Raw genomic sequence first — 12,253 nt, 5'->3', positions numbered from 1 at the left:
ATCTAGATATTTGTCTTCCTCTTTTTACAAGCTCTTTTATCTCCTGAAGGGCTGGCATCTGCTGTGGGCTATGAAGAAAGAACTGGGGGGTAGCTGCTTTCTGCCTCTAAAAATACGTTTTCTCCATTGGGGAAATATAATATACTGCCTTTTTAAAAATATTTCCCAAAATATTTCATTCTTCAGGGGAGGGAGGCTTCCCACACAATACAACCAAGGAGAACCAACCGAAAGCAGCTTTCTTCGGGGGGATTTTATTACGAAACACTTTCTGCACAACAGTGAATCATACAAAATAAGCCGCGAGGGCGCCATCTTGTCTTTCGGCTTCTTAGGAGGCTGCCGGCCCCCGAGCCGCCGGCCCTTGCCTCCCCTCCCTCGCCCCTGCCGTTTCCCCTGCCCGCCCGGTGCATGGGGTGCTTCATGGCCGCGTGCTTCAATTCCACCAGGTCCTGGAAGACCACGTCGCAAAGACGCAGCCGGCGTGCTGGGTCTCTCCGCCAGGCAGCGGCGACTTGGCCTTGTTGAAATCCACGTCCATCAGGGCAGCGTCGCAGGCATCGCAGGTCTCGGCCGACACCCGCACCTTGTGCGCGTTTTCGAAGAAATGCACCACCACGTTGCATTTGTTGCAAGCCATTTTCCACTTGGGCCCAGAGATGGGGTCCAGCACCAGCACGCCACTTTCGCACTCGACGCACTGGCCGATGCCAAGCTGGTTCAGCGAATGTTGGCAGTTGGGGTGGGTACATTCGTTGCAACCCATTCCTGAAATGGGGGGGGAAGCAAGAAGAAGCTGGGTTTTAAAAGACAGGTAGTCCTCGACTTACAGCGGTTCACGGAGCGATTGTTCAAAGTTACAAGGGCGCTGAATGAAGTCACTTAGGACCGGTTTTCATAGGTACTGTGATGACCCAGGGTGGGATACAAAAGAAACACAGTCACAGAAAACGGATGAAGCCCCTTTTAATCCTTCACTTTGCTTCCAAGCTCCGAATATTCTTGACAGAAGACAAAAAAACTCCCCCACAAACAGTTACAAGAAGAAGGGGAAAAAAACAACACAAACCAGGCAAGATAAGGGCTGGAGGACGTCCACAGATAACACACTTATGAATAGAGCCATCTAGATATGGGAAGGATGCCAAACTCAGAGAGGGACCATAAACTAGAGATATTTCCATGCTTTGTTTCCAGCGCTCGCCCGTATGCATGTCCGTCCTCTTATTCAGTTGTTACAGCTGCAGCCCATGAAGAGGATCAAGGCCCTCTCCTCCCGAGTGGACCACGTCTCTCCCTTATCCTCTCCTCCCTGCGTGCCCTAGGATGGAGAGGGGGTGGGCCTGGGTCCTCCTCCGACTGCCTAGCCGGCCTCTGCCCTTCCCCAGCCTCCTCCACAACCTCTGGAGCCACTATAATGGCGTGGGAAAATACCCGAACAAAGCTGAGTACCATACATATACACGTTTATATCTCCTTCTGCGAAATCTCACCTTTTTTCATATCCCTAAAAGGAGGGTTATTGTAACAGTAAGGGCACAGGGGGTAACTCTTCCCCCTGGAACCGGAAGACCACAGCACCAGCTCAAAATCATCCAGGGGGCATCGCAACTCTTTGTAGAGTTTGATCGTCCCGTTCTGGGGGAGGCTGTAGGTCTCGTCGCAGTGCGAGCAGTGGAGACGGCTTGGCTTGGCCTAAAACACAAGAAACACAGGATAAAGCTCAAAACTTTGCAGAGAATAGTTTCTGGAGAAGCCAGTTCCCATCTGATCCTGAAATGACCATTTCATTTAGACTCCATTTTTAGTTAAAAAACAAAAAAGTCCATAAAGGATACTTAGTCTTTTATAAAAACAACTAGCTGGATACCCGTGATTCGCTACGAAACTATGTGGTCGGGCTTAGTTTTTGGGGAGGAAAATAAGGTGGGGAAAAATTCTGCCTCTGCCTACCAGCATCCATCCATATTCATCTGGCTAGCGTCCTGTCAGTGTGAGAGAGTTAAGGGCTGTTTGGAAAGTGAAAGAGTATTTGCTGTGTGAGCAAGGAGACAGCAAGGAGCCTGGGTGTGGCTTAACTCAACTGTTCTCTACTAAAGCCTCTTGGTCCTGTGAAACTGAAACTGAAACTCCTCTCCTCTGCTTGTGTTTTGCATTTGGAAGAGATTTCTTTTCCGTTGGGGAGGGGGAGTAGAACTCCTTAGCATCAGAGCGTGTTAATAATAACATAGGAAATACGAATGCTCTGATGGTCATTTCAAAAAAATCTTTTCTTAGCGAGCACCTAGAAGCCAAGAGGAACATACGTGCCAAATTTCAAGTTTGTAGGCTTTATGGTTCTGCAGATTTTGTGATGATGCGTAAATGGTATTTCGCTTTTATATAGAGATAGATTGTAGTTTCCTCCTTAACAAACAGACCATTTTACCATTTCTAAATCAAGGATTACCTGTGCTACATTTAAACAATAAATAAAAGGAAGCTGCCCATAAATACATAAAAAAAAATGCATGCAACCATTAAAAAAAAAATCCCGTCACAGATTTCTTTCCATACGTTGGCTTAAACTCCAGATTTTCTTTACCTGGATGTATTTCATAAAACGATGACATTTGCCGCATCGGGAGAGTGGCTTCCCTGTGGCAGCCAGAGGTGAAAAAGACACTTCCATTAACTCATCCATACCTGGAGGGAAGGGAGGGCAGGTGGGACAAAAAGGTCAGGTAGTTTTGAAAATATGCACCTCTATCACCTTTTCTGTTTAAAAAAACAAAACAATTTTATATAAAGATTTTTACTTTGCAAAGTAAAAATAATACATATTTAGAGAAAAATAGAAAAATAAGAAAAGGTGACAAATAAATAGAAAAGAAATGAAAGAAAGGAGAAAGGAAGGAAGGGAAAGAAAGAAGAAGGAAGGAAGGAAGGAAGGAAGGAAGGAAGGAAGGAAGGAAGGAAGGAAGGAAGGAAGGAAGGAAATTGGTGCTCTCTGAGCTTTTCTCAGAGATTTCATTATCAAACTACCATCAGTGTACTGATGATGTTACCTAGTTGGATAACGAAACGTCTCCAAGAAAACAACCAAGCCCAAAAGAGCACCAAGGTCAGAAGTTACAAAAACAAAAGTATGCTCGCATGAACACAGAGGGCAATTTTTCTATCTGTGCATCCTCTCTCTGGCTCCTTCTAGAAACTCACCTCCAGTCCAAACAGTTGGTTAAATTCCGGCAGGGAAACGTGCCTGTCTTCCATCTTCCTTCGAGTGTTACGAGTCGCGTGGATAGAAATCTGAAGGTAGCGCTTGGACGGCTTCAGGGCGGGAAGCTCTTTCTGCCACTCGCCGCAAATCTCCAAGAGTTTGTTAAAGAAATGGCGTTGCAAAGGCGCGGCTTCCAACACTGGCGGGTAAATTAAAAAAAAGAATTCACTTGAAAACAAGTATTTCGAAACTTTCACAGCCTCACCTGGCTATCTTCAACCTGAACTTATTTATTTGTTTGTTTGTTTGATTTGTCAATTGCTTACAAGATAATAGATATGTCAACTCAAAAGTATTTCTCTGGTCTTTTAGAGTTGCCAGAAGAAAGGGAGTGGGGGATATAGTGCATTCCTTAAATGCTTTCATAGATAATTTCTAGGCGAAGCTTCTGACACCCAAGATTATTACTGGAGAGCATGATTGATGACTCTTGGCTAGGGATGTGTCCCTGTGATGACCCGGAGTGTAACACAAACATAATAAAATCCAAAACGTAAATAAATGTCCTTTAATGCCTCCAACTTGGCCCCACTGTTCAATAATTCTCAGTTAGAGATTAAACTTATTCAAGAAAAAGCAATACAGTCCGAACTTAATGAGCAGAGAGAGGTGAAATAAAAAACCAGAACAAACTACAATGAAGGAATTTCCACAATGGACCAGGATAAGTAATTACCAACTTCAAGGAGATAACAAGGCACAGTCTGTTAATAGGTACCAATAAATGGGGTCAATAGGACAGGTAACCCTCAACTTACAACCACAACTGAGCCGAAAATTTCTGCGAAAAATTCTGCAGCTAAGCTAAGCGAGGCATGCCTTAAGCGGATTTTTGCCCCGTTTTACGACCTTGCTCCCCACCATCGTTAAGCAAGCAGCGCAGTTGTTAAAATTAGCAACACGGTGCTTGATGGAATCTGGCTTCCTCACGGATTTTGCTCAGCAGAAGGTCGCCAAAAAAGGGGGACCGTTTGACTCCGGGACACTGCGACCGTCGTAAATGGTGGATTCTGCAACGGTCGTAAGTGTGAAATAGGACCGTCGCTTTTTTTTTTTTTCAGTGCCGCCGTCCGACGGTCCCTGAATGAACCGTTGTAAGGCCGAGGGCTAACCTTGTGTAAACAACGATGTACCAATTTCAAATTATTTTCAATTCGTTTAGGGAGAAAAGAAGAGAAACAACATCGGAGCCAAAATAAGGAACTTTTTGTCAAGAGACAGCGAACGACATTTAAGAACCACGGGAGGGACAAACCCTTACAGGTTCCGCTGTCGCCGGCTTCATCCTGGTCTAGGTTCTGTTTTTTAAAATTGCCGAGGTCACTTTGCAGAATCGCGCTGACTGCAGCGTGAATCAGGGAGGCTGCAAGAAGAGGAGGCGCACCCCTAAGTAAAGAAGGAGGGAAAAAAAGATGGGGTGAACGAAAGGGACACGTAGAGAGAAAACAAGCAAAACAAAGAGTTTCCAATCAAGGAGAATATTTGCATCTCAGGGTTGAGACGAGGGGCCCTTGGTGACCCCTGTGGTTAGTCGCTCTCTTGCAGAAGTTGCATTACCCAACTAGGTAACATCAGCAGGGCTAGAGGGGAATGGCGTTTGCAGGAGGGAGGGAGGGAAGAAGAGGACTGTGAGATCCTTGGTGGTGTCTAAGCTTGGCTGCTTTCTTGCAGAAGTTTTATTACCCAACTAGGTAACATTATCAGTGCTAGAGGGGAGTGGGGTTTGCAGGGAGGAGGAGGAGGAGGAGGAGGAGGAGGAGGAGGAGGAGGAGGAGGAGGGGAGGAGGAGGAGGAGGAGGAGGAGGAGGAGGAGGAGGAGGAGGAGGAGGACTGTGAGATTCTTGGTGCTCTCTGAGCTTGGCTGTTTTCTTGCAAACGTTTCATTACCCAACTAGGTAACATCATCAGTGCTAGAGGGAAGTGGGGATTGTGTAGAGGAGGAAAGCTAGGGGTAGGAAGAGGACTGTCTGGCTATTTGCTTGCAGACATTTCATGACCCAACTAAGGAACATCATCAAGGGAGGAGGAGGAGGGCTTGGGGCTCCCTGAGCTTGGTTGTTTTCTTGCAGACATTTCATTGCCAAACTAGGTAACCTCATCAGGGCTAGTGGTTTATATAAGCGGAGAGAAAACACGAAAGTTGCGGCTCGTATTTATGGGAGACCTTTTAGCGCCTACAAATTCCCACATCCACCCCACAGGTCTTGTCAGTTACAATTCACAACACATTCCCCTAGACAAATTCAAACGACCCATTCAAGTTTCTAACTTTCTTGCAAATCCCAGCTTGAAATGGTTTTATTATTTCCTCTGCAAGGCAAGGAGGTTATTTTCAGGGCTGAGCTAATTCTTGGAATTTCCTGTTATTCTTCTCCCTTTCTCAACCAACCAATCAACCCCCCAATAACTGGAAACAACAACTTCCTTTTTCCTTTCAAAATTTACTACCAGATATAGCTGGTCTAAGAATGCAGCCTCCCTTTTCTTTTCTTTTTTTTTTTGCAATATTTTTATTTTATTTTTATTTCAACAAACATATCATTGTGTGAACAGTGTGGTTTCGGAGTGTCTTACATTTTGGTACAAATATGACAATATTCTTTATATTTAATACCGTTGGCAATCTTTTAAAATTCGATATTAATCCATACATTTTGTTAAATTATCAATCGTGATTATTCAATGTTACAGCCTGTTAACTCTTATCAATCTCTATAGCCTTAACATCACTCCTCTTATTACTAATTATATATTAATAATGTTTTAAATGTTTAACGAATTATATAATTCTGATGACAATTCACCAATTTATATTAAATTGTAATTTTACATTGTTTGTCCCCTTCTTCATTTTTAATCACGCCGCTGTTATATATATTTTTTTTTTAAAAAAATCCCCTTTCTAGTCACATTTGATGCCAGTAAAATAGTATTCATCATATTTACATTTAGAAAAGTATGCGATTCTAATAATACAATTGCCTTTTTTGAGGTGGGGAAGAGGTAGCTTCCTTGCATATCACAAGAATCTGGCCCGTGATAAGATAAAATTAAAAAATCCACGATAAGCACATTGTGCACCACTCGTCAGGTGTGATATTCTGTGCTGTAGATTGCACTAAAGGGATATGATTTGTTCACTGTTGAAACCCAAGAAAAAACTCAGCCTTGTTTAATTTTTATGCTGCAACCCTGGGCAGCACAGGGATTGTACAACAAATGGAAAAATAATTAAAATATATTAAAATGCTAAAAACCTACACAGGCAGCCCTTGAGTTACACCCCAATGGAGCCTAAAAGAGTAGGGCAGTTTCTAACAGAGTTTTGCCCCGTTTTACAACCTATCTGACCACAGTGTTGTTAAACGAATCATTGCAGTTGTTCAATGAGTAGCACGGTTGTTCAGTGAATCTGGCTTCCTCATTGACTTTGCTTGGTCAGAAGGTCATCTTAGATAGATTAACAGAGTTGAATGGGACCTTGTAGGTCATCTAGTCCAACCCCCCAGTCCAAAAAAAGGGGGAATCACATGACCCCGGGACACTGCAACTGTCATAAATACAGGCAGTCCTCAACTTATGACCGCAATGGAGCCCAAAATCTCTGGTGCTAAGTGAGATCTTTGTTAAGTGAATTTTGCACCATTTCATGACCTTTCTTGCCACCATTGTTAAGTGAATCACTTGCCGTTATTAAGTGAGTCACATGGTCGTGAAGCGAATCTGGCTTCCCCATTGACTTTGCTTGTTGGGAGGTCGCAAAAGGGGATCACGGTGAACCCCGGGGAAACTGCAACCGTCACAAATGTGAGTCAGTTGCCAAGCCTCCGAATGTAAATCACATGACCCTGGGGATGCGGCAACGGTTGTTAAGTGTGAAAAACGGTCCTACGTCGCTTTTTTCCCTGTGACGCTGTAACTTCAAACAGTCACTAAATAAGCTGTTGTAAGTCAAAGACTCTCTCTGTACAGTCCAGTTTGCCAAGCGTCCAAATTTTGATCCTATAAACCAGGGTTCTTCAAACATGGCAGCTTTAAGACTTGTGGACTTCAACTCCCAGAATTCCTCCTCCAGTCATGTTAGCTCAGGAATTCTGGGAGTTGAAGTCCACAAGTCTTAAAGCTGCCATGTTTGAAGACCCTTGCTGTAAACCTTGGGGAGGCTGCAATAATGGTCCTAAATGTGAAAAAATGGGTCGTAAATCACTTTTTTTTCACTGAAAGGTGACTAAACAAAGGATTGTAAATAGAGGACTCTATTTTAAAATTTCATTTCCCCAAACTGGAGAAATATAACATAGCCCCTGGCTATGTTTGCAAGGTAAGAGTTGTTTCTCCGTTCAAACAGGACAAAGAAAATTCCAGGCATGCTTTGACTAGCTCAAAATCTTTCCTGTTTCAAGGATAAAAAACCTTGCCAAAATTACAGTTACGTCAGGTTAGAAATATGCCATGTCATCCATCATTGAGAACAGGCTCCTATTTCATGTGCTCACAATTATAATGAATACTTTCGTTATCAATATATCAATAATCACATTTTCTTATACATTTTATCTATCTGTTCTTTAACAATCTTATCTTTGTGCTTTATACATCCATTCATCTAAGTCCTTTAATTTGTTTTATTTTCTAACCATTGATAAAATAAATCCCATACCGTATAATATTCCGTTTCTTCTTTTTCTCTAATTAATTAATTAATTAACCAATGTTAATCTATTCATTTCTGCATATTCAAATATTTTCTCAATTACTTTTCCCTCTACCTGTATCTTACCATTTTTCCAGTTCTGAGCAAATACAATTCTAGCTGCTGTTAACACATGTAGGATTAAATATGTTTTTTCTTTGCTGTAACCTTCAGGTGGCATTCCTAATAAAAATATTTCAGGTTTCAAATCTGTATTTTTTTTAATCATTTTTTCCAGCCATGTGTGTATTTTTGTCCAATATCTTTTGGCTTCTAGCTCCATTCAAATAGGACAAGAAAATTCCAGTTCTTTCCCTTCTATTCTGCTGTCTCCAGGCACTGTCACATCCACTATCCAGACCTTTTTTGTCTTTCTTATCAAATTACTGTTGTTATTATTATTACCTGTACTGTAAGATCAGAGTCAGCATCCAACTTGCAAGATTAAGTTGCACTTTTCACTAAATGTCCACAAGTGAATTAAAGCCAGCAATGACTCTGGATTTATCAACCTCAAGATTAGCCTTTGCAGAACCCCTGAGATAAAACTAAAAAGCTATTTAACAGACCTCAAGGGCTCTGGCTTAGAAGTATTTGTCTAACCATTGTTCTGTTTACTTCCACACTTCCTTTCATGAAAGGGCGGTTTGAGGGCAAGCCAGTTCAAAAAAGGAAGAAGATTGCATAAAGCGAAATTACAAAATCTTCCCCGGTTCATCCTGGCCCTTGTGTCTTCAAAGGGTAAGGAAGTATTGTAAATAGAATAGAATAACAGAGTTGGAAGGGGCCTTGGAGGTCTTCTAGTCCAACCCCCTGCTTAGGCAGGAAACCCTATACCATTTCAAATAAATGCCCAAAGTGTAACCACCGTTATAACAACATCCATATTTTTTAATTAAAGAACAACAAACAAACATGAAACAACAAATAAAACCTTTCAATTGTACAGTGTATCAGTTGGTACGTATCTCTTGTGCACAATATCTTCCTTCTTTCCGTCTTTCCTTCTTAAGTTTAGATTAAAATTCATATTATGTAGATCAGCTATCCATATCATATTATTAAATCATCATTAGACTTTAATTGCAAATTCACACCATCCTTTTCGAGCAAATCTCAACTTTTACAAGTCCTGATTTGTTTTATAGTTCCTTCCATAATAATCAATTATAGCATATCATTTCATTATATTATATTTACTATTGTGTTATATTTATATTATAATATACTTCATTTCTCTATTTTCTATCTAACCATTGATAAAATAAATCCCATATTTTATAATATTCTTTTTCTTCTTGTTCTCTAATTGCCAATGACACTCTACTCACCTCTGCACATTCCATTATTTTTTTATCACCTCCTCTTCTATCGGAATTTTTTTATTTTTCCATTTTTGAGCAAATACAATTCTAGCTGCTGTTAAAACATTAATAATCAAATACATCAATTCTCTACTGTATCCTTCAAAATTAAACATCCATAATTTTGATCAACGGAAAACAAACCAGAGAGAGGCTGGGAAGGAAGATGGAGGTAGATCACAACCCCAAAAGGTCATAAAATGAGGTGTGACTCACTTAACAACTGACTAACTTTATATAAGAATGATCGGCCTGGTTAGAATTAACCTGGGTTAGGTGACTTTTTTCCTCCTAGGTTATTCCATGAAGCACCTGAGTTGACACCAGAGATTCTGGATTTTTGAACCAAGGTACCAGGTGAAGAATGCAAAGCTAGCACTGATGATGTTACCTGGTTGGGAAATGAAACGTCTGCAAGAAATCAAGTTCAGAAAGCACCAAGGACCTAACAATCCCCTCCTCTTCCACCTACACTCTGCACACTCCACACCCTTCTAGCACTGATGATGTTACCTAGCTGGGTAATGAAACATCTACAAGGAAATAACCAAGCTCAGAGAGCACCAGGGACCCCACAGTCCCCTTCCTCCCCTTCTCTGCACACCCTTCAGCCCTGACGATGTTACCTGGTTGGGTCACAAAACGTCTGCAAGAAAACCACCCTGCTCAGAGAGACCCCACAATTCAACCCTGAATACAAAGACCCTCTTCTACCACCCCACCCCCTACAAACCCAACACCAGGGCCGATTCCCCCCTGCCAAGTTCCACCCAGCCCGACCTCCAAAGCCAATCCATTCGGTCCCTCCTTCCCTTCCCCCCCCCCCATGCTGCCCCCTTAGTCAAAGCAACCCGAAAGAAGCAAAAATCCCAGGCCCGTTTTGCAAAAAAGAAAGGCCCACGCGTGAGACTAGGCCGGCCGAACCACATACCCTACCACCCCATCCCACGTTGCAAGGCCAACGCGGGGGGTGTGTGTAATTTTGTGGGGGTTGGTTTGTTGGTTTTTTGTTTTGTTTTGTTTTTGTTTTTGCATGGACCCGCGTGGTGCTTAGCCGGCCGAGCCACTCACGCTTGCCACCCCAACTCCTCCCACGCGTGTCCATGCAAAAAAAAAGAAAAACCCCACAAAATTGCACCCGCCCGCGTGGGAGGAGGGAAAGCGCGCGCAATGCAAACCTGCACCCCCCCCCCCGCCCCGCCCGCGCGTGGCCTTCCACGCGCTTCCCTTGCAAAGAAATCCACCAGCCAGCCAGCCGGTGGGGGGGGGAGGAGTGTGTTTCCCCCCACGCGTGTCCGGCTCACCTTCTGCCCAGGAAGCCGCGAGCCCGTTCGGTCAATTCGGCCTCCGTTTCGTCCGGCCGGAGCAAAGCGGTGGAAGCGGTCCAGGGCGGCGGTTCGGCGGGGCCCAAAGGGCCGGGCCAATCGCGCAGGAAGCCGGCCAGCCAAGCGAGCTCCGGCCGCGCCATGGCCGAGAAAGAGAAGAGAAGAGGCCGGCTGGAGGCGGTGCCCGGCGACGGGTGCAAACTGCAAAACGGCCGCCTTTCCCGGGGCTGCTTAGAGAGGAGCGAGCCCGGCTGGCTTCCTGCAAGCCCTCCCCCCTTGGAAGAGGAAGGCAGCCCCCGCGCCCCCCCAGCTCCGATGTGCAAGGAAAAGCCACGTCGCTCCAGCCGCTTTTTCTCTCTCCCCCCGCCCCAATGCAAAACTTTTCCTGTTTGGAGGGGGCGGGGGGCCGAGAACCAGCCGGCTTCCTGGGCGGGTCGTTCAAAGGGAGGAAAACCCGCACAACCCCAAGCAAAAGTTTGGGGTTGTTGTTTTTTTCCCTTCCTTAGGCGGGTGGGGGGGCTTCCTGGGGAGGGGGGTGTCCTTTAATGCAAAAAAAAGAAAAGAAAGGAAAGACAAAGGAAAACCACGATTTTCTACTCCTCCCATGCAAACCTGTTTTTTGGGGGAGAGAGCGGAGGAGAGCCGTGGATTTCTTGGGGGTTTTCTTTAAGGAGAGAGCGATAGGTAGGTAGGTAGGTAGGTAGATACTGTAGGTGGGTAGATACTGTAGATAGATAAGATAGATACTGTAGATAGGTAGGTAGGTACTGTGGGTAGGTAAGTGGGTACTGTAGGTAGGTAGGTAGGTATTGTAGGTAGGTAGATATAGATATACTGTAGATAGGTAGGTACTGTAGGTAGGTAGGTACTATAGATAGGTAGGTACTGTAGGTAGGTAGATACTGTAAGAGATAGATAGATAGATAGATAGATAGATAGATAGATAGATAGATAGATAGATAGATAGATAGATAACTGTAGGTAGGTACTGTTAGATACTGTAGATACATAGACAGATATATACTGTAGACAGATATAGACAAATAGCAAGATAGATGATAGATGCATAGACAGATAGCAAGATATGATATATCAATAGATTTTAAAGATATAATATATACATATAGATTATACAGAGATGATATAGAGATAATAGATATAATATAGCTATATAGAGATTATGATATAGAGATGATATAGATGTAATATAGATATTAGATATGATAGATTTTAAAGATAGATAGATGATATATAGAGAGAGATACAGATAAAAGAGATATAGATATTATAGATTATAGATATAATATAGAAATAGATTTTAAAGATATAATATATATAGAAATGATAGGTGGTATTAATATAATATATAGATGATAGATAGATAGATAGACAGACAGACAGATAGAGATATATAGAGATACAATATAGAGATAGACAAACAGGTCTAACATACACACACACACTGCAAAAATCTTTTCTCTTAGAAAGGTGACGGGAGGATTTCCTAGAGGTGTCCTTTAATACAAAAAAATAAAAATAAAAATAGATGGTATGTCTCTCTACTGCTAGCCCCTTGCAAATGTTTTTTTAAAAAATATTTTAGAGGGGATAC

The 12,253-nt window shown here is 42.9% G+C and overlaps 2 protein-coding genes across 2 annotated transcripts; both read right to left on the bottom strand.

Moving 5' to 3' along the window:
• Positions 1-234: 234 nt before the first annotated feature.
• On the bottom strand, positions 235-2,707 carry LOC148129612 (DNA topoisomerase 3-beta-1-like). The gene is made up of 3 exons (XM_087942477.1): positions 2,585-2,707; positions 1,494-1,695; positions 235-768 (listed from the first exon to the last, which is right to left on the bottom strand). The coding sequence occupies exons 1-3, from the start codon at positions 2,681-2,683 to the stop codon at positions 437-439; spliced, it is 633 nt and encodes a 210-aa protein (XP_087798603.1). The 5' UTR covers positions 2,684-2,707; the 3' UTR covers positions 235-436.
• Positions 2,708-3,186: 479 nt separating this feature from the next.
• On the bottom strand, positions 3,187-10,784 carry LOC148129611 (protein phosphatase 1F-like). Its single transcript, XM_087942832.1, has 3 exons — positions 10,621-10,784; positions 4,521-4,645; positions 3,187-3,398 (listed from the first exon to the last, which is right to left on the bottom strand). Exons 1-3 carry the CDS (start codon positions 10,782-10,784, stop codon positions 3,187-3,189), a joined length of 501 nt encoding a protein of 166 aa, XP_087798958.1.
• Positions 10,785-12,253: the final 1,469 nt, after the last annotated feature.

Source organism: Notechis scutatus, chromosome 13 (genome assembly GCF_049901735.1).
Source record: "Notechis scutatus isolate UNSWTSFEM ecotype Mainland chromosome 13, rNotScu1.2, whole genome shotgun sequence".
NCBI lineage: Eukaryota > Metazoa > Chordata > Lepidosauria > Squamata > Elapidae > Notechis > Notechis scutatus.
This window is presented reverse-complemented; position numbering and strand designations above follow the sequence as displayed.